The sequence below is a fragment of the Chlamydotis macqueenii genome, chromosome 18 (genome assembly GCF_036417535.1).
Source record: "Chlamydotis macqueenii isolate bChlMac1 chromosome 18, bChlMac1.mat, whole genome shotgun sequence".
Taxonomy (NCBI): Eukaryota; Metazoa; Chordata; class Aves; order Otidiformes; family Otididae; genus Chlamydotis; species Chlamydotis macqueenii.
The window spans coordinates 5,138,856-5,165,810 of record NC_141573.1 but is presented as its reverse complement, the minus strand read 5'-3'; the positions used below and the strand labels follow the sequence as shown (position 1 = coordinate 5,165,810).

At 37.9% G+C, this 26,955-nt stretch overlaps 1 protein-coding gene across 1 annotated transcript in view; it reads left to right on the top strand.

The window, feature by feature from the left end:
• Positions 1–704: 704 nt before the first annotated feature.
• ANKFN1 (ankyrin repeat and fibronectin type III domain containing 1) overlaps positions 705–26,955 on the top strand; it is a 60,739-nt gene continuing 34,488 nt past the window's right edge. Inside the window, exons 1-4 of the mRNA XM_010125210.2 lie at positions 705–897; positions 7,986–8,196; positions 12,619–12,813; positions 14,308–14,421. Coding sequence (XP_010123512.2) covers positions 712–897; positions 7,986–8,196; positions 12,619–12,813; positions 14,308–14,421 — 706 coding nt within the window. The 5' untranslated portion in view covers positions 705–711. The remainder of the gene's footprint in view (positions 898–7,985; positions 8,197–12,618; positions 12,814–14,307; positions 14,422–26,955) is intronic.

Genomic DNA, 26,955 nt, shown 5'->3' with positions numbered 1-26,955 from the left:
CCTTCAGAAAGGCAAAACTATTCCCACATAAAGTATTTCCAGGGGGTTAAACATTAATTCAGTTTTTCCTAATGTGGAAAAATGACTGTAATCATAGCGCATAGAAAGTATTGTTTAATTATGAGATAATATAGAAACGCTATTAGGATAGGCAGTCTTGGAGAGAGGAGGCAGGCCCGCTTGGAAGAGTTGGTCCCTTGACCAGTTAGAAAATTCAGTCGTGCATTTTGTTCTGTAATCAGCTAGATTTTTTCCTCTCAAATGCTTCAGTATTTTTTTAAGAAATTATTGTACTGACCAAATGCAGATTAAGTACATATTATCCAAATTGTATAGTAACATTTACATTTGGGTGTCATTTTTTTTGACGCATATATTACCAGAACTCACTCTGTCAAAAGGCAATTTCCCTCATTAAGTGAAACCCCTTCTTATACAAATTAGCAAATAGTTCTGAAGTGTCTGTTTTATTTTTCCATCCTTGATTCTCTCTCCCCATAGATATCCATGGGACTAATTCCATCAAGAGTCATTTGCCATTGAAAAAAGTCCCAAAACATGCTGCTGAGTGTTCAAAAACTGTGTGTGAAAGTTATTTTTGCCATCAAAGTCTTGCAATGCGTATTTCAATGATACAGTTCTGATCAATGTTACTGTGGCAAAATCTTGTTAAACAGCTGCTGTTTTTCTTCTAGAAACTACTAGCTGAAAATGACACAGCAAATGCATAACTTAAGTCTCCTCCAGACTAAAAAGAACAGCATGCCATCCTCTCCAAATGCTGCAAAGCGATTATATCGGAACCTGTCCGAGAAGCTGAAGGGCAGTCATACGTCCTTCGACGAAGCATATTTCAGAGCTCGATCTGACCGGCTTAGTCTCCGTAAGACTTCAATGGTAATAACTTGATATTTATCACATTGCCAGTTTACTGTTCTGTTAATCTCCTTAATTGGTTTGCTTTTAATCTGTACAATTTTCATAATCCCGTTTTGTCTGTTCCATTACCAATGCTATACGTTCTTCCCAGACGTACCATTTATGAACCTGTGTCAAAATAAAGTGTGACCTTCTTGAAGGCTAAAGAAAAGCTACCTTACTTAAGTGATGATGCTTTATTTTAGGAGTAAGGTCTTAACCTGGCATTAATGTGACAAAATGTGGATTCAAATCTTGTACAAAAAATTAGGAAAAAGTATTTTGAGAAAAATGAAGATGACTTTAAGAGAAGGTCCTGTTTTTATGAACGGAGCAAGTGGAACATATATGCTGTGAAAGATAAATGCAGGGTTGTTCACAGACTGTGGTGATGGTCACTAGATAAGACCATGGAAAAAGGAGGTCACACATGAAGCAGCCTGGCCTGGGTACCCTACCTCAGACACAGAACACAGCCGAGGACCCCGATGCCACTACAGGAAAGCACAGAAGCACCTGCTGGACTTCACACTCTCAAGTGCTCCTCTTTATGCCAGTGCTGGTGAAGTTACACAACTTCCAGCAAATACACTTTGAAGAATGGACTCTGTCCCTGAAATAATAGCACAGTGTAGGTTCAGTGCACAACAGAATCGTTTATATTTGCTGGAGGAAGATGAACCTGCTTTTTATATTGCCAAAAGAAAATTAATTCCCTTTTTCCAGAAGTAGGGAGAACAGACAAATCCTTCAACTTCTCTGAATTATTTTGAAGGAAGAGTTCCTTTCCACTTCTGAAGAGCAATGACTTATGACAGTGTCTGTGAATGCGCCAGGAGACACCTCTTGGAAACATTACTCTGCTGCACTAAAGCAGATGCTTAGCACAGTGCAGGACTGAACTCTGAATACGTTTGGGACAGATAATATTACATTTTGTCAGAAGAAAAAGCAGACTCTAAACTCCTTTAACACTCACAAATCTTTGTTACATAAGAGGCAAATTATATGAATCAATGCAAGAGTTTAAAATAATTTTAAAATCAATTAAATGACCCTGTCCCCTAGGATCACTACTTTCTTGAAGTCAGAGGACCCGTGGATGCCCCATGGAGGAGCTAAGCTGAGGTGTAGTTCTGGTGCATTGGAAAGTCAAGAGGCTTTTGTCTTTCTCCTGTGAAGAAAGGAAGGAAGCAGGGGATCATGGCTCCTTCATCTCAGCTCTGCCAGAGCCAATAGATTTTTGTTTTACAGAAGGAAAAACCTGAAACTCAAACAGGGCTTGATAGCTGGAGAACAGCCTTTGCATAGTAGCCAACAGCTGCGCTTTTGAGGCAGCGGGTTTCCAGATGCTTTCAGTTTGGAGGAATCATTTGAATGAGCCTCCCATACTCCCACAGTGTGAACTGTGGGGAAAGAGTCTGTAGATGAATTTTGTAGCCACTGTCTTGCCTTTTCCTTTTCAGTTGCAAGCTTGTGTGTGACTAAGCGAGTGAAAGAGAGGAGGATAAACCAGTGCTGGGGACCATGCCAGAGCAGACTGACATGACAACTGAATGAATGCCAGTGTGTTAGCATATCTCTGACCAGTGTTTCTCTAAATACACACTTCAGATTACATATTCCTTCAAATATGGGGTCTTCTGTCACTCTTAACTAATGAGAAGAGAAATGGCAAGTGGGTATAGCCCAAAGATTGAGGAGCAGTGTTCTGCTTCTGAGGCTCAAGTCGTCTGCTATCCACAGCACTAATTACTTAACAGTCTCACTTCTCTCCCTTTTCAGTTCAGATTTGTCAGGAGGTGGGAGTGCCTATTCAATCAGAGAATCAATTTTACATTGTGATATGGATGGTGGTTTAATGGAATATAGACTTACTTGTGTTAATTTTGTTTCCTCTAGCCCACTATGCTGTCATGGGAGTGACACAGCTTTTGTCACTGCTGACCTACAGCGAGCATAGGTGCCTCTAGGTATTACCAGTCTGGAGTCTGAGCTGGTGTCCACAACAGTCAGTGAACAGATTCCCACTGGACTCAAAAGGCTTTGGATCCCATTCTGTCCATTCTGCCTGTTGTTTTCACAGTTTTCCCTAGAAGTAAATAGCAAGTGAAGGGGTGGAAATATTCCAGGTCAAGTTGCTAGCTGATGTGTTTTCTAATTATTGAGTTTCTCTGCTACAGAGCTAAGTCAATGACTAAAATCATGTCTCCAGACAAGTGAACAACATTTGTTAGAATTTGTTTGCTTTCAGCTTTGGCTAGTTAAGAGTTTTCTTTCCATTCTATCTTGCTGTGCAACACTTTCCATTCAGTAAATTGTTGTCTTGCTGCAGACATAGCAATGTCCCAAAATAGCTTTATTCTTGAACTCATGTTTATCAAAACAAGTCTTTGCAGAAACTGCTTTAACGTTTTTTCCAACTCCAGTAGCACATAGTGGACTTTTTCAGTCAAACCTAGAGCAAATATCTTGAAAGGGGCACTTCATTTTAATTAAGCTACATAAGATTGCATTTCTAAACACTCCAGCACTGAATCACTTACTGGAACATGGTTATTACTTACTGCAAAGCAATACTGTAGTCCTTTTCAGTATATACATTTGTGCATCAGAGTAACACCTAAATAAATTAATCACATAGCACAGCTGTCTAGCTAATGATTAGAGGCTGCAGGACTGAGGCAAGGAAAAAAAGCAATGTGAAAACTGCCCCAAAACTTTACCTGATCGCTTGTAAATGTGATTCAGTTCCTCTTTGAATGGTTTCATCTTTTCAGAGCAGAAGAAAGTTAATGTAATGTAAATGTAAATGTAGGCAGAAATCAGAAGGCTGTTGTTAGTATTTGTGACAATACCAGCTGGAGTAAAATTGAGCACATGGATCTAAAGCTTTTTGTGTTTTGTTTGAATTTCTCACCCTGGGCTGCAGCTTTCTGATTAACACTGCAATACTAGTGAGTCTTTTACATAGAATATGATCAGCTTTTGCAGAAAACTATATAATCTTCAAACATATTTCTATTTTCTGTGTGAAAGCAAATAGTTGGCAAAAAGTTGGTCAGGTGTGTAGAATGTTTTTCTGGACTGTGAGAGCTGGGCTCGATGCAGGCTTCCAAATGGGGCAATTTACTGGCAGGGCTGAAAATGTGGTAGATATTTTGCTGTCTCACCAAGGTATTTTTTGACTGCAATAGATACAGCATGGTTAGATGCGCACTGCTGTGTGGGTGAGGGATGCATACCTGCCTAGTTAGAAAGGCCGTATCGCAGTGCCCATGTTCTTACACTCTGAAGTTACAAGACCTGCCAGCATATTTCAGCCTATTGCTTGTGTCTGAATTGTTCATTTGGAAAAGCTGATATTTGCAATTTGGTCTCATAATTGTTTGGATTGGATGAAGTAGCTTATAAAATTCATACTCTGTTTCTCGTTTAAATCAGTGCAGCTTTTTCAATCAGATTTCTAATGGAATTATGAAATAGAAATTTACTTTGATTTTTGCCCTTTTCATGAAACATTCTTGCCAATGGGTTAGCTGGCAAGAGCATTTATGAGGAATTAACTTAAGCACATGCTTAGATTCTGTTCAGCAACTTACTTAAGGCCAAAATTTCACAAATACTTTAAGTATTTCATTTGGCAAGCAAAAGTCCAAAGAAGCATTTTCAAAGGCATCTAGGCAGATCTAAATCTTAATAACTGAACCCAAAAATAACAATTCAAATAAAAGTTTTAAAAATAATTCTACAATAATCATTTGGGTAGGTAAAATCTGTTGTTAAAGCGTGTGTATATGTATTTGAAAAGGACCAAATGCTTTTGTTAGCCATACCATTGTTTTAATTTCAGCTGTAATACTGAAGTTAGCCATCTTTTTTGTTATTATGTAACAGGCATTTTTTGTTTTTATATAACCCAAGAAACTCCTGAGATGTAGTACAAGCTTGGTTGAGTTTCACACAAAATTGGAATTAAAGCCAAATAATGGTATTGAGCACTTAAGGCAGCACTCCACAAATGTTAACTCACTTAACTCTTATGCACATACATAAAGTCAATTAAAAGCGAATGGCTATTCTGATTTTAAAAAGGGGGAAACCATGTATGTACCCAGTGCCACAGAAGAGGAAATGTGAACCGAGAAACACCCAGTTTCCTACCCTAAGGGAGCACCGCAAGCCTGTCATTGAGCACTGTCATCAGCTGCACCTTCTTGTTCTGCGGTCAGACTGCTAGCCAGTGTTTCCTAAGATGAACTTAACAGAAAGCAATGGGAACTAATGTAGTCATTCAGTTTACTTCAACCTTTGTAGTAAGCTCTTTATGAATTTATGTTAAATAAGTAGATTTTCCTAGCTGTGATCAGTTACGAGAGTAACTGTTTTTGCTTGTTTTCTGATTGGATCAAAATGCAGATGCTTCTGGAGCATAATTACCCTTTATTTCCAGAAACTACAGTATAGATGAAGTTCCAAAATCAGTACAAAAAGAATTTGAAAATGAGTGTAAACTGGGATAAAATTAATGCTTTTTCGAATGTTGATAAATAAGTTTTGTAGAATTGGTGAATATATTTTGCATTTCTAATAATTTATATGAAAAAGCAGTCTATCAGTTCACAGTTCTGCATTCATAGTAATGCAGTTTCAAAGTGCAGAGGAGCACAGTTGATTTTCTTTGTTCCTCTTTAGATGGAACGTCAATGATCTATTTCTGTTAATTTTGAGTACACAGTGACATGCAGCTGTTAAATGCGTATCATTGACTTGAGTGGGAGTTGATGACATGTAGCATGTATCAGAATCATACCATTAATTAAAATAGTTTGTAATTATAATTAAAATGAATTAAAATTCTCTTAATTTCTAGCCAGAGCACTTCATCCCTTTAGGGTAGGGATAAAATGCCAGAATAAGATCTCTGATTTCAGGATGATAAGGTGTTATATAAGCAAGACAGCAGATGTGTGGAGCTACTGGAATGAAAAGAAATATTGCTGCATTGCAGTAAAAATTTCTGTCTTTTTACAGTTTTAGCTTATAATAGGAGAAATATGTGCTGGCCTCTTTTCTAAAATTTTCTGGACATGTGCCCTGTCTAATACAGTATATGTCCTTAAAAACAATTTATTGCCTTGACCACAGGGGTGGATAAAGAATGATAAATCTATTTGCTTACCATTCAACTGTTCCCGTTTCTGACATTTTTCTCTTACACCTAACACTGACGTATGATCTAAGTATTTGATAATGAAATTAAATCTGAATCTTACAATCTGGAGCAGAATCTGAAAACAAGAATTTGAATCTGCTCTCCTAGATTTGCTTTCTTGCTGCGTAGTTCATCTCATCCTTAGTCATCTAACATAAGTATCTCATTTGTCTATATTGACAATTTTGCTTAAAGATCATCTTATGTACACCTGTCTTCTTGTTCTGCTGATCTCTAATATTTGGCATAGATGGGGTCCATATTAAAACTTTAAGATAACATCATCTGTGCAATTTCTTAGTGTGCTGCGGATACTTAATATGCAAAGCAGTAGACTAAAAGATCTCTGTCAGGCCTGAGAATTTCTGAAGACAGTTCTAACTTCAAGACAATTGAAAAAAAACCTGTAGAACTGATCAAATTCCAATGTGTAGCTGTGGACTCTAGTTTTCAGAACTGCTTGCAAACCATTAGTCTATGCATTTTAGGAGATGAAAGATGCTCCAGCAGGTCAGTGCTCTTTCAGAAAGTGTCGTTTCACTGAGAGCAAAACTTGTGCAGGGATATGCCAAATAAAACTACATCACTTTGAAAAAGAAAATGACGTTTTGATGTGGATGAAATGTTAATTTCTAATCACAGTAGAAGAGATTTTCAATTCAATATTCATTCCATGTAATAAAGAATATGTTGTTATATAAGATTTTTCTCTGTGTTCTCTCCATGTGGGTTTCGGGACCAGGACACTGGTTTACATCATGTGTCTGCATCGTTTGCTCTCTTATGTATGCATTTCTTTAGTATGCCCGATGGCACAATGCATCTGTGTAGATCTTGGTTTCTTTATGGGACCACATGCTGAGCCCTCCTTGCTGAGCTGGGCCTCTTGCTTCTACTAATTCATTCTTAAGAGGAAAAAAAACCTATTGGGTAATCACGGCAATGGGACACTGGGAGAGAATTTAAAGAATCTTGGCAAATAACATGGCATTACTGTAGGCTCCAGAAGGATGTTCTCATAACAGAAACCTGCAGGCCATGCTGCTCTCCTGCACCTGCTTCTCCCCAGTTCAATTAAGAAATGATACTTTTCTTTGTATTAGATCATTCTTTTATCTCCTTGGCTTGGGTAAGGAAAAGGTTCACTGGTGCTTCCTGCTTCCATGTCAGTGCCATGTATGTTCTTATTGTGGCTGTCTGTGTTCTCTGCTGTTCACAGATACCGCTTTCTGGACATGCACACCAGACAGTCAATTTTTCTAGTCTCATTTCTACTTCTTTATTCAAGGTCTATACATTTCAAAGCTGTTTCTAGTGACAAGTTAAATGCAAAAAAATATGAGCACCTAGAAATGACCAAAGGATTTGAATGAACAGTTCCTGTTACTAGCTCACACTGGAGCTGTGAAGGTTTTTCTCCAGAATAGCTTGTTTGATCTGGATTTTGACCACCTGAGTTTGTATACCCCAGAGTTTTACTTTAGATTTTGAGTTTGAAAAACTCAGTAGTCCAAGACACTGCCAAAATCATAGCCTTTAACCAGTTTCACACTGAAAATATATAATATTTCTCATATAGTTTGATTACCGGACAGATGTAAGTAAGTATGGGTTTGTTTTGTATGCATTTGAATTTTCCCACAGGCCTGAAACAAGGTCAAGCACACAAGTCAGGAGGCAGACCAAGCTCAGTTTTGCTGCAAACAATTTCCATGTTTCTAGCTGAACCTACGCTAGGGCTGGAGTATCAATATTTTATAGCAATCTCATAAAGCATAAATTTTCTCAGTTTGTTTTTAAAACACCGACATTTGAAAAGTTTTACTAAATTTCTGCTTTTATTGCTACACAGAATTTCCAGTGCAATGAAGCTATGTTTGAGGCCGTAGAACAGCAAGATCTAGATGCTGTTCAGATTCTTCTTTATCAATACACATTGGAAGAACTGGACCTGAACACACCAAACAGTGAGGGACTAACTCCTTTGGATATTGCCATCTTGACAAACAACGTCCCTATTGCTAGGACCCTTCTACACGTTGGAGCAAAGGAAAGCCCACACTGTAAGTAAAGAACACTAATTGAATTAACTTAGATAATTGTCTGTAGGAGATTAGGTTTGCTTCTTTTCTGGGAAATTAATTACATTACACACAAAAAAATTACTGATTTTTATCATAAAGATGGTTATACCAGCATTAGTACCACAGTGCTGGAGGACATTTGCAGCAGTATCATCTTGTTGAATGTGTGCTTAGTAGATCTTTTTTTGTTCTCTATGTTAGATACACCAACTGATGAATCAGGTTGAGCTTCTAATGTAATTAACACCAGGGCAGCTGAGTTAATACTAAGAAAAAAACCTTAAAATATGGAAACAGGAACTGGGTGAGTGATGCAAAGATCATGGTCTGAAATAGGGAGTTTGTAATCAAAAATGAAAGGACGATGGGTTGTCTAGACTTTGGTTTATTTTTATTATCCTTTTGATTTTGGCTATGCTGCCTTCAGGAGACAGGTTATGTTGAAATCTATCATTTCCATTACCACAGACTCCTCACTCTTAGTCTTCAAATGGCCTAAAATCCCACTTAAATGAGAATTTCAAAGTTCTACAGAACCGGAGAAAATCTAAGCACGAAACAGACCTTCTCACTTTACTGGGATACCAATATTGCTTATGACTACATATTGTAGTTATAAAACTATCCTTTGTATTCCTTCATGGGCATTTTAATGCACAATTTGTGTGTTAGAGGGTGACTTACCAAACCAATTAATCAACTGTATACCATGACACAAACTCTGACGCCTTACTTGTGTCTAAAAATACACCAATGTATGCGAATTTGTTTTAAACTGTCAATGCCTATATTTAGGACATTCCCAGCAAGGCTATAATGAGACTGTGTTTGAGGGGTTCGGCCACTGCAGACTCTGCCATTAATTTGAAGTTAGTTAAATTAACAACATTTAGTGCTGGCATGTCAATCTCAGTGCTCCAGGAAATTGCACCTTGAGGCTACTAACATTGCCAGTTTTTTCACTGGAGAGTGTGTGTGCATGTGCGTGTGTGTGCGGAGTTTTTTTGCCAGACCCTCAGTGTTGGTACACCTTTATTGCTTTTCTATGTCCACAGCACTTATATTATCATTTATTCTGGCCTCCTTTAACCTTCCCTGGAGATTTTTGCATAGTGTAGCTGCTCAGTGAAAAGAGTTTTTTAGTTTTATATTTATTTGTTTATTTTTCTGTCATGGTTCATGACTGAGGCTTTAAAAAAAAGTGTGACAGCATTTAGAGTACATGATTGACTGCTGAAGCAACATTCATTAACCATGACAAATCTAGAGGAAAACACAGTCTTGAGTGTTCTAAACAGCAGTAAAAAAAGACTAAACTAATTTTTCATTGACCTCATCTGTAAATAAATGCAGTCTGATGGCGAGCAGGGGCAATCATAAATTAGTATTCATTTCCTGTAATTAATGCAAACATGCCTATGAACACAGAGAATATGAATATATAACCACCTCATTTCCATTTAAAAATATAGCCACGAAATTTCCACTTCACTTATCTTGATTTTTAGTTTTTCTGATTGAAATAATGGGTGAAGCATTCTCAATAAAAAGCCAACGATTGTTTGGTTGGTTTGTTTGTTTGGTTTAACCTTAAGAGTTTACGGTTGCTACTTGAGAGCAAAATGCAAGAAGTTATTTTCAGCACTCAAAACAAAGGTTCACAGCTTCTTTATATGTGGCTTCATTCTTGTGGAACTGATAGCAGTCATTTTCTGTTTTCTCTAGTCTTTCTGCTTTGCTTTCTGTACTTAACCAACCTTGTTAGAATGAAATCCATTCTGTTTGTGTGATCTCAGGGCTGCAAGCACATGGTCCAGCACCCAGCAGAAGCATTTTCATTTCTCTATGGTGGGCAATTGAACAAGACTTCCCCAGGCTGAGTGGGAGGGGAGGGGATTTCAAGGTAAAATTCTGACTCACCCTAGTTTTGGGACAGGACACAAGCATCTCTTAATCTGATTGGAAGTGTATAGGACAGATGCACAGATCTGGGAGACTGCAAGGTAGAGAAATTCCCCATTCCAAGTGTACACAGAAAGTTTCCGACAGAGAAAACTCTTGCTTTTCCACTATACTAGCTGTAAGTGATCCACCTGAAATCTCATGATAACCCCTAACTTAATGCTGTAGAAAAGAGGAGCTGGAGGACAGATAGCTTCCATCTGTATCACCTGGATTGCTGCCTGGAACAGGAAGAACGGCAAATAAAGCAATAGAAAGTAAAACTATGATCTTAATTTCCATGTGGAGATCAGACTGTGTAAATCTTAACAGGAACCCAGCATCTCTTAAACACAGAGTAAGAAAGAGAGTACAGCATTTAAAATATTAATTTAGTTGGAGAGGAGACAAAGTCCACTGTGTTATCTTTTCAGTTACTCCTATTCATCACATACTCATGGTTTGGCTTGGCTTATTCATGTGAACCCGAATAAAAATAAGATTAAAATTTCCAGTGGCTGACTGGACACATTTCCAAGACCTGATAATTGTGAATCAGAATCTTGATCCTTAGTGAGAACTTGAACCAATGCCAATTCTCAATCACCTGAAGTTCTGGCACATAAAATCTCCTTTCTCAGTCCTGTTGTGCTATCAGATGTGTTGCATGCTTATTGTAGGCATGGATCCAGGAAACCGTATCACCTTTGGCTTCCCAGTAAACAGGCAATTCTGAGGATACCAGCAGGTTCCAGTAAGCCTGGCCATATGTCTCTGATGTCCATATGAAGAATGATCAAACTTCAAGAAGGATGGCTTCAAGCCAGCTTCTGAAAGCAGAGACCTAAAGACAAACATTCTTCAAAAACAACCTTTTGGATGTCAGAGGCGTTGAGTAATTCCTTGCTCTCCTCCTGTGGCTTTAAAGATCCCATGGTGCTTTTCAAATTAGTAGGTAGGGTTATTCTTAGACTCTGCTAAACTTTGATTGTGATATTGTTATGAGAGACAGAGGGCAAAAGTTAAAATGGGACGCTCAGTCTGGATAAAACAAATACTTTTTTCACCGTAAGGACTGTAAAGCAGTGGAATAGGTTGCTGAGAGTGGTTGCAAAGCCTCCACCCTGGGAAGTTTTCAAGACCAGGTTGGGTAATGCCCTCAGTAACTTGGTCTGACCTCATAGCTTCACTTGTGAGGTGTTTTGATGTCAAAAACCTCTCAGAGTCTTGGTCCTTTATGTGGTACAGTTTCATGTTTTCAGCAATGTCTACAGCTCCTGACTTATGCAAGTGACCGATCGGTGCATCCTGGGCAACTTTCATGCTGTTCCTGAAAAAACCTTAGGGAAACCAAGATCCTGACTGTCCCTGCATAGCAATGCCTCACCATTGCTGAATAGCTGCTTGTGCTAAGGCAGTGTTTTTGGTAAATAGGGGCCTTTTAAAGGAAGACTTATCTCAGAGCTCTTCTGCAAAAATACCAGACAGCAGAGAAAAGTTATTTTCTATTATTTCAGAATTCCTTCTCTTGTACGCTGTTTCCTGCATAATGAGCATCAGATCAGTGACTGCATTTCTGTTCAGATTAAACACCTTTACAAGTCCTATTTTCTAAACCGCAAATAGTTTGAACAATTTCAGGCTAAGAGCAATTCTGAAAATAGGGCTTGATTCACCACATTTCACTGAATAATCAAGGGGCTGCTTTAGGGTAGTCTTGTGGACTTGGGCTAAAATCAAACCTGATCTAGTTTGTAACCTATGTGATCTTCATTTTCACCTTTATGTAGCACACAGTAGTTCATACAGGCAATCTGAACCACTAAACGTCAAATTGAAATTATTCTGAGTGCTGGAGGAAAACAAAATCTCCATGTGTCAAGCTGCTCACTATCTGTCCGGTCTGTCAGAGGACTGATTAGATATCACATAAGCAAAACTGTGGCACAAAGAAAACCTGGAAAGATATCCATTCTATACCAGCCATGGCCCTTAGGCACAAAACTCTCATTCTTAAGTTTGCCAGTTGGATCTCTCTTCACTTGTAGAGATTTATATATTGTACGTGTTTATAACCAGTACAGCCTCCTTTTTTTTTTTCTATGAAAGCTTATGATATTATAGCAAAGTAGGGGTTGGATAGAAACCAAATGCTTTATTATTTTAGTTCATTTTTAATATTCCACCAACTTAAAACCTATATGCAATTTCAGTCGAATTAAGACATTTTTAAACCTATGAGAAACACTGGAAGATTAAATTTGCTCAGTTTATTCATGCCATTAATCCCATTTAAGTGGCCAGACCCTTAAGTGGTATAAATTGGCATGACAAGATCACTACTGAAAGGCAGAGTGTTCCAGAATTTGACTTTACGTGTGTTATACTGGAATGCATAAGGCCAGAATTTTGTCACATAAGTCCATCAAGCAATTACTTACTTTTCCCTTTTCTTGGTAGTTGTTAACATGGAAAGCAGGTCAGTGCATCTGAGCACACTGATCCAGGAAGCACAGCAGCGAGTTACTGAATTATCTGCTCAAGTGATGAATGAAGGCCTTGGTACAGACAACACAGAAAAAGAGAAGCAACTAAAAGCATGGGAATGGAGATACAGGCTATACAAGCGCATGAAGGCAGGCTACGAGCATGCTAGTAAGTAGAAGAAAGTAGTTGCAAAATTCAAGACAACAATACAGCTGAGAACACTCTGCCTTTGTTGAGCAAAGATGCTTTCACTAACTGATCCTTACAGGACTGCTGTCAAGCAGACGAATGTTAGGGTGGAAAAACTGAGGCATACGACTAAATGCCCTTCCCAAAAATGAGAAGGAAGTTGATGTTGGAACAATAGAGGACCAAATGTCTGCAGCAACAAGCACATAGCGCCTTTAGGAGTGAGCTGCATAAAATCTGAGACCTCCAAAATCTTGCTTCAGGATCTAATGATTCTGTCCTGCTTATTTTTCTTCACATTTACTACTGGATCTCATTAAATGAGATCTCAGAGGTTAAAATAAGATTATTAGGAAAGACTATATGAATAGGGAGGAAGGGGTTGGGGACTTTGGTCTTTTTTCTGTTGTAATTTGATTTTTTTTAAAAAAATATATATTCTGTTTTACAAGAAAAGAATTGCTCTAAACATTTGATCAAACAATGAAATTTCATTTTATATTTAAAAATTGTGAAAACTTAATCTTATTTTTGGCGTCTACACATAATATTTCATCAGTGTAGTCACAGACTGGGTCACTTAAAACAGTTCTACAAGTTGAGTCTGTACCCAAAGTAAATGTGAATTTGGGCCCATGGGAAGGAGTAAACAGGGCTAAATTGTTTCATGTGTAGATATTTTAGCTGTATCCTGTTCAATGAAAAATATAGTCATTAACATTTTTACAACATCTTAATATAAATGTACTTACAAATAATTTTCTAAAATGTATTGTATCCTAAGATTACTTCTTCAAGACAGAGGTAGTACTCCTTGTATGAGATACTAAATACAGGAAATACAGCAGTATTGTAAGTTAATATAATGATTTTTTTTTTAATCAATCCCAGCAGCAAGTCATGACATTTTGTGTTTGATTTCTGAACTGAGTCTGATATTCTGTGAACTAAGCTTTTTTTTTTTAAAAAAAAAAAAAAGTTGTTAGGACTCAACTGACAACTGTATTTTGGAACTACTACACCAAAACATTTGTGGAATTCACAGTTTTTGAATCACAATAATGTAAAAATGTTTTCTGTTATTTGATAAATTTGAGTTTGTTAGTGAAACCATAAAGGTTTAATTAGCTCTTTGTGGTTTTGTCCTTTCTCTCTCCTCCTACCCACCCCAAGAGATTTATAGGGGCTTTTCATTGACATAATTAGCATGAATCTGTTTTATTGGGTTACATATATGCAGGAAGATATTTTTAACTGAAAGGAGCCAAAAACCACGATAGAAACAAATGGTGTCTGCAGGATATTGTTAGCAGGGGCACTAATTAAAATGCTCAAAAGGCAGAGAACACAAACACCTACAACCCAAAGCTCACAATTGCAGGGTGATTTTCAGTGGGTTCTTTGAAGACTCAGAAACATTGTTTAAATAGGATTTGTTGTGCTGAAGAGCTGATGTTTTCTCTTCTCTCCCAGGAGCCCCTGAGGCGCCAACCAATGTCTGTCTCATGGTAACAAGCAGTACATCACTCACTGTCACCTTCCAAGAACCTCTGAGTGTCAACTCAGCTGTGGTGACCAAGTATAAAGGTACTGATTTTAGACATCTTTCATTTACCTTAACAGTGTACAAAAATTTGAGAGCTAAGTGACAAAGGTATTTATCTACAAGAGATTATATTACAAGGCTAGTAATGTTTTAATTTTTTCCCAGTTAATAGCTGTAGAAGTGGAATTTTCTTAAAAGATTCCCCAAAGACAAGATTTTTATTAAAAAATAAAAAGAAATTAACCAAAAGCTTTCTCCATGAGTGCTTTGAAAAAGTTTGCTTGACTCACTGTGGTTAGGACATCAGCTCAATGACTGAGTTGAGATGAGCAGTTACAAAACACAAGCTAACTTTTGGTGCCTGTGGGCTCCCAAAACCATGTGTATCCTTGTAGATGCCAAACCCACACCACCATTCCTTAAAGGAATTTCTCTGGAAGCTGAAACCTTTGGCAGAGGCATCATACAGCCCAACTTATTAGCTATTCCAGAGCTGCCACATCATTCTTGGAAGAGAATTTGGGGTGGCACCAGTTAGTTATAAAGTGGAATGAATAGGAGAATGCTTCCATCTGAATAGCACTGTTGAATAGAAATGGTTTCAAAACAGAATTTCTGTTCCATAGGAAATTCTAACATTTAAAAAGAAAAAAGTTTTATTGAAGATTAGAACAAAAATGATACATTTTAAAATGCCCTGTTTAAAGGAACTTCTGGGTTTTCTAAAATGTTTGTAACAGTAAGTTCTTCAGTGTTAAGTGCAGCAATCCACAGCCTCCATCTTCTGGTGGGACTCTGAGTCCTTCCACAGGTCAAGCGACTGAAAAGCACTGTTCTGAAGATCTGGGGCCTTCATTGCCCAGCCCAGGGAAGCCAAGGAGCGGGGAGCCTGGAAGTCCTCTTAGTTATTTCCCACTGTGTCTCTCTTAATGTTTCCTGTTGTGTTTGTTTCTTTGGATTAATAATTAAAAACTCATTGAAGAGATACTCGAACCTTGAATTTCCATGCACATAGTAAGAACCGTAACGGCTGTGTTGCGGGGCAGTCTATTTCATGTTTCCATGTGTGGGTGTCACAGGGATTCCTTCAACAGGAGAGATTCAGAAAGCCCCAGTCCATGGAGGGTCCAATAGCTCATGCAACTCTTCTGAAGGTGGGACATGCCAGTGCACAGGCTCCACTGGAATCAAACACAAGCACCCAAAGGACTGCATAAGTTTATTTTGGAAAAGGCAGATTCTCTCTTTCTTTCCTCCTCCTACTTCTGGCTAGAGATTCCAGTCATCATTGGGTATGCACAGTAAAAGTTGTTTATGGTGTAACAAAAAAAAAAAACAACCTCCCAAACATCACTAGAGCCATCAAAGTGATTCCGTTCCCGATAGCCTCAATAGAAGAATAAATTACTGTATTACACCTAGTCACTGTGCAGTACTGCAGGAAGTGTGATTTTCAAAAACATCAAAGCCATTTAAAAGCCTAAATCTAATATTCAGCAATGGGCTGGGTTGCCAGGAAACTAAATTTCATTTAAGGGCTTCCTACTGCCTGATTTACTTGTGAAAATGATGCTTGGGCTCCTAAAACACTTAAGTTCTCTTGAAAATATCAGCCTGTTCTTTGTAATACGGCATTTTTTAAACAACCTTGAAATATTGCCCACACTCTAATTATAATGATTGTCGATATTTTCACAGTAAAGCAAATTGCCAAATATAGTTCATTTTTTAAAATAATTTTCTAAAGGCTGAAGTATTTTTCTCCTGTGTATTTGTTTGTGTTGAGTCTGTTTTGCACCATGTCAATTCTGTCCTCTTTTTGGTAAGCACAGCATTCAGAGAAATTTAATCCAACATGACCTAACTTTCTAATCAGACTAGGTAGTATTGCCGTCGTATTTTGAATTTCCCTCACTGGTGATCATTTTATGCTTTATCAAGTTGACAGTTAGTTTTGCCAGAATGTTCTTTTAAAATCCTTTATCCCAGGAGACTTGCATATTTATGGTTAGATAAAAAGAAAGATAATTAATAGCTCCTTTTGGTGACTTTCGGGAATTAATTAAGCACTGGTTGTAGAATTGTTTATTACATTATGGAGTGAGATTCTTTGTGCTAGTTTGAGGGGTCATAAAATGAACCTTTCAAATGATCACTTGCAAGAATGATTAGAACCAGCTAGCAATTACTAACCCTGAAAGGAGAGCTTGATAATGTTGTCTGAGGATCTTTTTAGTCAGACATATAAACCTCGTATCCAGAAAACCATCTAAGCATTTTCCTAGTTCAGGGACAAAAATAAGTTATTAGGGTTTTTTTTCCCTCTATACTGTACCATTTCTTCTTCTAAGCAAATTTGCAGCAGTGTTTAGGGAATACCTGCTCATTAACAGAAGCTAATAATGTTCTTTTATATGGACCTGAATTGTAGGGGATAAAAGCTGACATCACATTTACTCAGTTTAGTTTAGTTCCCTAAAAATATTGAGAAACTGCCAAGTCCTTTTTTTTTTCCGTGTCATCTTTTTTTTAACATATTTTTCCAAAGCTTTATTTCCCCAAATGTCATTTAGAAACTGGGCTTGGAACATTATCGAACTGTCTGCTGTTTTCCTGTGTGTGATCTTTTCCCTTGTTAGCTGTATAACTTACAAATAATAATACAGGAGAATAATACTTTTCACTCACTCTCCAACCACTAAAACCATCTCACTTCATTAGGAGATTTAATTTTAACCACACACGGTGAATAGGTATTGGCTTTGGTGTCCCAGCTGGATGGCGGTTCAGTGACTGCCTTCTGTTGAGCCATTGCTTTAAGGAGCCAGAGTATTCTTTACTTCCTCTCCTGGATTGTTGTTTAATGTTGCAGGCACCATCCTAATGGCTCCCTCCAGTTTCCCTCCAGAGAAGGCTGCAGCGTGGTGGTGGCTGACGTGAAATGATTCCTATGTATATTGTAACTTAGTAAAGTGTTTTGAGGCTGGAAGCAGACAGGCATGACATAAATCAACAATAATAGTAATAATCTGCTCCATGCTAGAGAAGGATTCAAAGCCAGAGACACCTCACCCCGGCCAGTTTTAAGAAGGATGTGAAGCATCAATGTAATATTGAGGAGAAAAACCTCTGCCCTTGGCTAATCATGCCCTAAAGCTAAACTTCACATCCCATCATGGAAGTACTCAAGATCTGCTTCAGTTTTACATCTGTGAAAACACAGTCAGAATGTTCCACGCTAATATACAAAATAACTTGCCACAGTTCGGAACTAGGGTGAACCTTCTGTTTACGCTGTGGTATTGTTACTGCATGATGTATTTTTATCCTAGAGCTACGCTGCTGTAGCTATCTTGATGCAAAAAATCCCAGCAGCAAGATAATCCAGATGGCACCACTTGACTCCTAGGAGCAGTCCCACAGCCAAGTAGTAAGTGCTTTTAGGGCTTTTAAGTACTCTTGTCTTTTACTAATTAGCCTTTCTAGGGTTCACATGTTCCACACAACACGTACACATAAAGAAAGCAGGGATTTTTAAAGAACAAAATGATAAGTAATAGTAAGTAACTTTGTTGCACTTATTTTCTGTGCGTTTTAAACCTGATTATTATTTTGCTTTTACGGCAAGTAAGTACAGGTAAACCTCCTCTTATTGCATATTTTTCTTTTTCATCCATTTCCCTTCCTCCAAACTAATCATAATAATGCTGTGATCCCCAAGTATAGGATAAGGAAGAGAAATGGACACAGCGCTGATCATTACCTACTGGAAAGGATCACTATGCAATGGAAAATCTCTGTTTATATTTTATTTACAATTTTTTAAACAAACATCTATACCCCCTTTTGGAGAAAAAATGAAACAGCTTGTATAACCAAAGTTGAGATAATTTGTTTAAGAGCCTGGAACTATTTCTGTTTGAAGAGAGAAAAAAATCTGACCCATGTTTGATGCAGCAAACAGACCTGATCTTCTAAACAGACCTGATCTTCCCTCTGGATGTAGCTGTGGACTTGGATGCCAAGTTATTTTCCAGATAGTGATGCTAAGCTGCCTAGGCCACTTTAGCCCTTGTTACCTTCTTGTTTGGTTTGTTATTTTAGCAGAATATTTCATGTTTGTCAGGACTGCCCAGTTGCCTTCTAGGATTTCTGTTAGATGGAGAGAAGATTTTTTTTTTTTATTTTCTATGTCACTGTAGCTCTTTAAAAAATAAAACATGTCAGCTTAGTTCAGGAAAGAGAGTTATGTCTTGCTTAAATTTTGACGAAAGGTTGCTCGCTGCTTTCTCCAAGGCAGAATTTGTGGTTCATTTCAGAATTTTTTTTGCATTAGAATAATTTAAATTGTCTTTAAATCGCTAGCTCTGTCCTAGCTAGATATGCAGTAGCCACAGCATGGCTGCATGAAATGGCTTGGTTATAGGCAATACCTTTGTCCAGGAGAGGCTGGTGAAATTTGGTGTTGTCACTGGAAGTGAGATCATGGGATGAGGAACCCTGCCAGGTGGGCCTGTAGGATAGATGTTCTGTAGCTCAAAACATGTCTGTATTTGAGGTTCTCAGTTGACATCTCACGGTGTCAATGGAAATTTTTCATGGATCTACAAATTTTGTATGATCCTGCATGTTTTACTCTCAGGGGTAATCCTTTCACAAACAAATATTATTATCATTTTGTATGGACTTCTGATTGTCCCTTTGAGAACATGCAAATGGCATATACTGTATGTTTTGTAATTACGTATTTCGTTTGTCTATCAATAGTTGACTTGCCATGTTTGATCAAGTTTGGATTTGTTCCCTAGCAGGCTTCCTGCCGTGATCCTTCTCGTAATGTACAGTGGGTTTGGCTCCAAATAGATCTGGCTAGTCTAATAGGCAGAGCTTCCACAAAGACCTAAGTACATAAATCTATGTGACATCTCCAGCTTTATTCCCCACTTTGGTGCAACTAACTGTTCACATAGCAGTGTCGGAGTAGAAAACAGCGAGCCTATGCTTTATGCTTTCTTTGATTTCTAGGAGAACTCTGGTTATGGAAATGAATGCTTGTAGAACTGAATCTTAGGTATGAAAATGTGGTGCTTTAATATTAATTTCTGGGCATCTTTATAAGTATGTCACTGCTTGATCCTGTTCCAGTTTATAGTGGAATTAAGTAGCATTCTGCATTCAACCTGATCTTGAAACCCTTTTCATTTATTATTCAAAGTTTTTCCTTTTTTTGTATATTTTGAAACTCATTCTTTCTTTCCCCAAAACAGTTCTTAGTCCATAAGAAGGAAAGAGAATACATTTCTTTGTAAGACATTTGAATTTATCCTGCTGAATAGGTGTGGTCTGATATTTTTTACAGTAGTTCATTTATGGCATTTTATTAGGTCTCCTGGGCACTTTATTTGCACATTACATTTTGGTAACTAACAGGACTGTGCAATTTCACTTCTATTTTTATGCCTAGCAAGTACAGAAATGTATAAATGTTAAAACAAACCTTTCTATTTCTGGTCCTGTCAATGTCTGTAGCATGTGTAGGACTTAACATAAAGTTTAAGAATATCTATTTTTTAAGTTTGCTATGTATTTAAAACCATCTTTGAACATGGATCACATATTAAGGGATGGTGTAATTAACTAATGTAGTTGATCAGCCACCAGTTACTCAATTCAATAATTCTTTCCTCCTGCTTTATGTTTGATAAGGATTTTGAAGAGCACCTCAAGATGAATGGCTATGAGAAAACCCAAACATACAGGCTCTCTTTTTTTCTGTCTTTGGTGTGTAAGAAAGAAGGGCTCATATCATTATGTTGCTGAATTTTAGACATTGATTTACTTTTTACATTTGCTTTGACTTACTAGAATTAATAAGTATTGTTAAAAATTATTTTCATGTGGCTAAGTGTTATAACTTCCAGTTCATAGGTATTGCATAAAATTTCTTACAGTCAATGGCAGGACTGGAACTCAAGACCTTCAGTTTCTGTCCTGAAGGAGGTTTTTTGATCCACAGGTTTGGGAATGCTTCCTCACTGGAAACTTAAATAACAGAATGTCTTCAAACAGGTTGTGGCAATGTTTCCCTGTTCACCACTTTGTCTGAAGTCTTCTCTGGTCCATCCTGGACTTTTCTGGACCACTTACAAGCACAAAGTGTCTAAAACAGCATTAGTTTTTCTCTCCAACCAGAACCTGATACAGTTCTAGTAATTAGATCTGACCCACGGAACTTTGAAATAAATGTAAATTTGGAATCAGGCCTTTGGATCTGCTTCAAGCTCTTACTTCACGTATTGAGCATGAATTGCAAGATTTACTGTTTTCATGCATGAGTGCCCAGTTAGTTCACACATGAACACCCAATCAATTTATGCATGAGCACCCAATCAGTTTATGCATGAGCACCCATTTAATTTACTAATAAACACCCAGCTGGTTCACACATGAGCGCCGTGTTAACTCATGTCTGGACACCCAATGAGTTCACGCGTGAGCACCCACTTAGCTCACGCCCGAGTTCTGTGTTAGGCATATATGGCAGGTTTCGGTAGCCAGGGACCACAGGTCTGGGGGGAGGTCAGGGGATGCCAGATGCTGGCCAAAACTGGCTTGGCTAGCTCTACAACCAATGGAAAACCCCATCGCTGAGTGGAAGCCGGTGCTGGAAACAAGGGAAGTTGAGAGTAAGAAAGGAGGAGGATAGGTGCTTGGCTAAAGTTGAGCCTGGGAAAGGGAGTGGAAAGGTGTTCACTTAAATATTTAAGTATTTACATTTTCTTTCTTCTCAATCTGAATGAGTGACTAGAAGTTTGTGTTAATTGGCAATAAATTAAATTAAGTAAAAATTCCCCAAATCAAGACTATTTTGCCTGCAACACCTGGCTGCAGTGCTAGGGAAAGGTGAAACCTCTTTAAGTTACTGTAGGGATTAATTTATAAAGAAATAAAAGCCTTAAATATATTTAATTAACATCTATACAGCTAAGTCCCTCTTTAAAAATATGTTACAGGAGAACCCGAGGAAAAGCAGTGGAATCCCATTAAATAGATTATTTGAATTAGGATTTGTCTATTTGCTTTCTTTGTTAACAGTGCTGTGCCATGTTCTGCTTTGTCTCTTGCACTGTGATAGATTACTTTTTTATTTACATTTTCCCAACTGCTCATTATTAATTAGATTTTAATGTATTATGTTTTGGGAGGAAGCTGAGCCTAACCCATGGATGCTGCGCACAAATGAGCGCAGTCCTTACGCTCATAAGCTTCCCCGCCAGCTTTGGTTACACAGAGAACATGAGTCAAGCATACCCACTGGGAGTGGAAAGTTGCCGAATCAGAGCCAAGCCTGTTATATCTTTCTAGCATGTGAAGCCTTTGCATAAGAACCCCATTTATACTCCAGTCCTTTTTCACAGTTCTAACATGTATTTTCTCCCAATTTTCTTTCCACGGCCAGAGTGAGATATGTTTGTTGTTGCAGGGCTGAGGCACCACTCCTGGCTGCTATTATAACCCATTGTAGCTTTTTAACCCCTTGCCCACATTGGAAGGCAGTATGCACCCATATGGCACATTTTGTGAATTGTTTGTAAGATGTTAGTAAGAAATATCATTTTCACTAACAGAAAGGAAAGAAGTTCCTTCTTTTACTGGAATAGCTGGTCTTATTACAAACAGAGATAAAGAATCGTTAGTACTTAGGAAACACTAATTAAATACTTGAGAGAAAATAGTCAATAGTTCTTTTATTTTCTCTTTGTGAAAATTTTATTAAAATGCAATAAAATAATATCTTATAAATCACTTATATAGTGTAGATTTGCTATAAGATGAACTAGTGAAACCATGATCAAGCAAAGATGTTTCTTTGGCACCAGCCTGCTGTCATCATGCTCCCATAAACATCAGGACATAAAATAAGAGCATTCTGGCCGGGTCAAAGGAACATCCAGAAACAGGACCACAAGAAAGGTTATTTAACATCGTTGGTTATTACTAGCAGACATAAAAGGTAAAGGATCCCACAGCTGTTTGGGAAGAAGCTTTACTGAAAATAAAGTATTTTATTGTTAAAAAAATTCTCTGAAACAAGTATCATGAAGATTTATAGCCATGGAATTTTCAAATGAAGATGTGCTCTCTAGGAGTAGTCTAGGAATGCTCCTCTTGGTACTGTTCCAACGGCTGTTCTGATGAGAGGCCCTTAAACCCATCCATGGCTCTTTCCCACTAAAACACAGCAGTGCTTTATTTACTTCAGGTGGACACAGTGCTGTCTGTTTGCATGTCTTTCATTCCTCTTCAGCCCTATCGATGTTTCTACCGATTCAGTACAAAGAGCCTTGAATAAGTTTGCCAAAATAACTGAAATAATAGCTAAGATCCAAAATAATGAACGCCAGTATTTGGAGCGGTTAGGAGCCCAGGTTTTAATTTTAAGTAGTACCTAGAAATCCTACTCCCAGGCCATGACTAAACTGCTGTGTTTGCACAGCAGTATGCCCAAGTCCCTTAGGCAGTGTAGTAAATCCCAGTTAGAGTCCCTGAACAAACAAACAAACAAACAAATGAAAAGGTCACCTCTCCCTTTTGTAAATGCTGTCACTCCTGTCACATTGTCCCTCTCTGCGCTCTTATTGAGCAGCATGCAACTGATTCCAAATGTTCCAAGTTAGTGTGAATTTCCAAACATGAGAGAGTCATGAACAGAGCCTGAACCGAAATCTGCAATAATGGGGTTCCTTTCCTAATTCAGGCTGGAAAGAACAGTTCCAGGCAGCTGGGAGGAGCTGACCAAATACTGCAAACAGTATCCTCCATCTGAGCTGGTGATGCTGTCTACACCAACAACTGATTCCTGCTTTTCACTAGTGTTCAATTCTCTTCATTTCTGTTATACTTCTAAATATTTGTTTAGATACTTCATTCTGATTTTATTCATATGAGTGGCAGTGTTCAATATCCTTAAATCAAGCTGCTAAGACATTATGAGTGTAAATTATTAAAATTATTTTGTGAAGATCAGCAGGCAGAAAAAGATGACGTGAAGTGGTTTCTGATCTTTCAGTTTTACATTTCAAAGGAAGCTGTTGAACAATGCAATTATTTGCTTGGAGGCCCTTGGGAACACGAGTTAAGATCACAGTGTCCTTCAGCCTAGGCCCTGGACATGGGGACGAAGGGGAGAGAATCTTTGTTGTTGAAGTCTGAGTTAAAAGCCACAGTGGCACAATGCTTTGCCCAAGGTCACACAGCAAGTCAGTAGCAAATGCAAGAATAAAACCCAACATCCCAGCTCAGTACAGTATTCTGTAGACCCCATCAGTTTAGCAATAGAACTCATGTCCCTTGGTCTAATTAATCTACTCAGCAATTCAGTGAGTAATTTAAGTGCAAGCGAAAACAAATGCCAAGAGAAGTGACAAATTCTACTGTGACTTGGGCTATTTACTTGACTTAGGAGAAGGTGCTTTCCTGAAGAAATCTACAATAGGGTCAGGAGGGTTTTTTGTGTCTTCATTTTGGGTCTTGTCTGTCTGTCAGTCTCTCTGATAAGCTGTTTAAGGCATGCTCAGTGTAATAGAAAGATAGCCAGTGGAAAAGAAACAGGTGAAAATAAGCTTCTCCCTTTTTTTTAAAGTGCATGAATTGAGTATTAAAAAAAAAAAAACTTGGCCACAAGTAGGTTACATAACTTAAGCCAGTCTAAAATTATGTGCCAGCAATTTACATGAGTTTTATGTAACTGTTTATACTGCTGTTTATTTAAAAATTACTACTTATCTTGGCGACCACAGCAACACATCGTGCATTTGCTAGCTCTGGAATACAGGGCACCTTCATTAAAACACATAGTCACCAATATATTAAACACACAAAAAACCTCTGCTCTGACATAACGTGAAGTGTCAGATGGAAAGCCGCAACAGCGAAGACATTCAGCGTTCACGACAAAGCAGGCCTTTGGGGTGTTCGGAACAGAACTGGAACATGCTCCATCCTTAATTCACCAAACAGCTTTCAGGTCCTTTACAGCACAGTTGGTGCAGTCTACAAGACCAGCTCTTGTTCCTGGGCTCTTATAAAGGACCCTCTTCATCTTCAGGTTTTTACACTTGAGTATTTTTATATTCAACTTTTCAAGTGCTGACATTAGCTAGCCTTTTGTTCTTTCTTAAAGTCCTAAGCACTAAGAGTAACTAAGAGTTACACAAATGCTTGATATTTTCTGTTTACTACCAGAGCAGTCTCTTCCAGCTACGACAGCTTGCTCTCAGAAACTACGAAAAGGTTTAGCAAAATCTTCGTGATGGGTTACTCATGCACAAAGTTACATAATTTTTAGATCCAGGTTAATCTCAAGGGTAAGACCATGGATGTGGAGCTTTGTATTGGTACCAGAAAGAGCTGCATGTATCCCATATAGCCAGGAAGTGTGAGCAGCACTGGCCTAAAAAATTTAATATAGGTCATAGGAGTTTGTCTCTTGTTGGTTTTGGGGCCAACTGAGTGAACAAGTTGCTCTACCTCTCCTTGCCTTCATTTTCTCACCTATAAAATAGAGACACTGGTATTCACATCCTTCTGAAAGGTTTAAAACCCAGTGAATGAGTATAATAGAGTATTATGTATTATTTTTAGACAGTCGTTAAGGCAGAAAGCTGAAATTTGGCAATGTATAACAGGAGATATAAACTTAGTAAGTGATAAATTACTTCTGTTGATTTGTGTTTCTTTAAAACTGTATCATGTCATCCTCATCTGAATCAGTAAAATCACGGGGAAAGAAGTTTGTTAAAATCAAAAGTAAGCAAAAAAATCCAAAATTTGTTAAGAGATTCTTTATGACAGATATGATGAGTCAGAGAATTACATTCTGTCAAAAATAGCAATGCTTCAGTGTTTCCTGTTGATACGTTTTCAGTAGTACTTTGAAACAAGGGGAAAAAGAAGGCACTATTCCAACACAGCTGTTCAAAAAATATTTATTTTTCAGTTATGGAAATTTTTATTGAAACTGCAGGACAGGGTTTTTTCCCCAGATGTGATGTTTTTAAATACAAATATTTGAAAATTGAAATTTGAGTAACTTTGTATACACCATCTTGTTAGGTAAATATCCTTTAAAGGGAGGTTCTCAATCATAATGATAACCATAACCTGATCCACAAGCTAATATAATCTTCCTGTGTTTTCAGTTTCATGGGTCTCAGCCACCACAGGGTAAGCTAGAAACAGAAGTGCAAAATGCTGCCGTTACTTACCTGCATAACAAAAGCCACAGCCGAGCCTCAGCCTAGCAGCAGTGAAGCCTCAGCTGGTTAATGGGATCAGTGGGGCACCCAGCTTTCCTGAGTACCTCATGAAAGGACTAGCAGACTTGGTCACTCTCCCTAACAACTAGAACAGGGCTGCAATGTTTATCTGTGTAAGCTACCCACATTTAAATATGCCTCTTGACCTACTGGTTTATGTTTGGGCACTCTCCAGTCCATAGAACAGCTAAAAATTTGGGAAGCTCAAAAGCAGCTTATAGCTATTTATTTCACCCTTGGCTTTTGTTTTGTGCTGCCTAAAGTGCAACCTTACCACTGCCCCTCACGCTGAGAAGAAGTCACTCTTGCCTGAGGATTTCAGTGAAGAGAGGATTTACTGGCAGAAGCTGTCTTGAGTGACACTATTTTGCTTTACATGAATCTTTGAAAAGAAAAATGGTATCTGAAGTGACTGCAAGCCTGTTGATAACATGTTAGCAGTTCAGAAAGGGTTTCTCCAATTTATCCTCCTGGAAAACAGACAACACGTCTGTTTGCAGCATGCATGCAATGTCCTCAGTGATTTAATACTGTGGAGTTATAAACCCTAAAAATCATGGTTTGCAGTGGAAACTCTGACAGGCCATCAAGTTCTATGGTACTCCTAAGCATTCCTTTAATCAAGCTGTCAACAAAACCCTACCATACGGTATGGTAACAGCCTCTACATTTTCATACTAATGCGCAGACACAGCTTCCACTAAAGGTGGCAGTAATTAGGTATTTAAAACCCATGGAAAACTAAAAAAATATACACTGAAAAAGTTAAAAGACAAGAGACAAAACCGATGTCCTTTTCATTGCAGCAAATACAAAAATGTTGTAGAACACGCTGTGCATTCACAAACTGCAATCACAGAAAAGGAGCAATTAGGAGAGAAAGGAAAAATGAGTTGTGCTATTGATACTTGGCTATTTTAGAAAAATATGTTGGCAGCTAAATGTTATTTATGCTGAGTAAAATATTCTGTGAAGACTTTTTCTTTATACGTGAAAATACCAGTATAACACAGCCTGAAGATAAAAAATTCTACATGCTGAAATGAAAATACCTATAGCCTCTGATCTATTCTAAATTATTGACTCCAATACTAATAAATATGCAAATAAAGTATCTATAAACTATTTTGTGAATCTTAAAGGGAAAGCTTTGAATTCTCTAGTTTGGTGTAAATCCAGAAAATTGATCAGATTTTCATGTGCCTACAGTAGAATAATTTAAGAGATTAGTTTCACTATGTTTTTTATAGGTTTTCC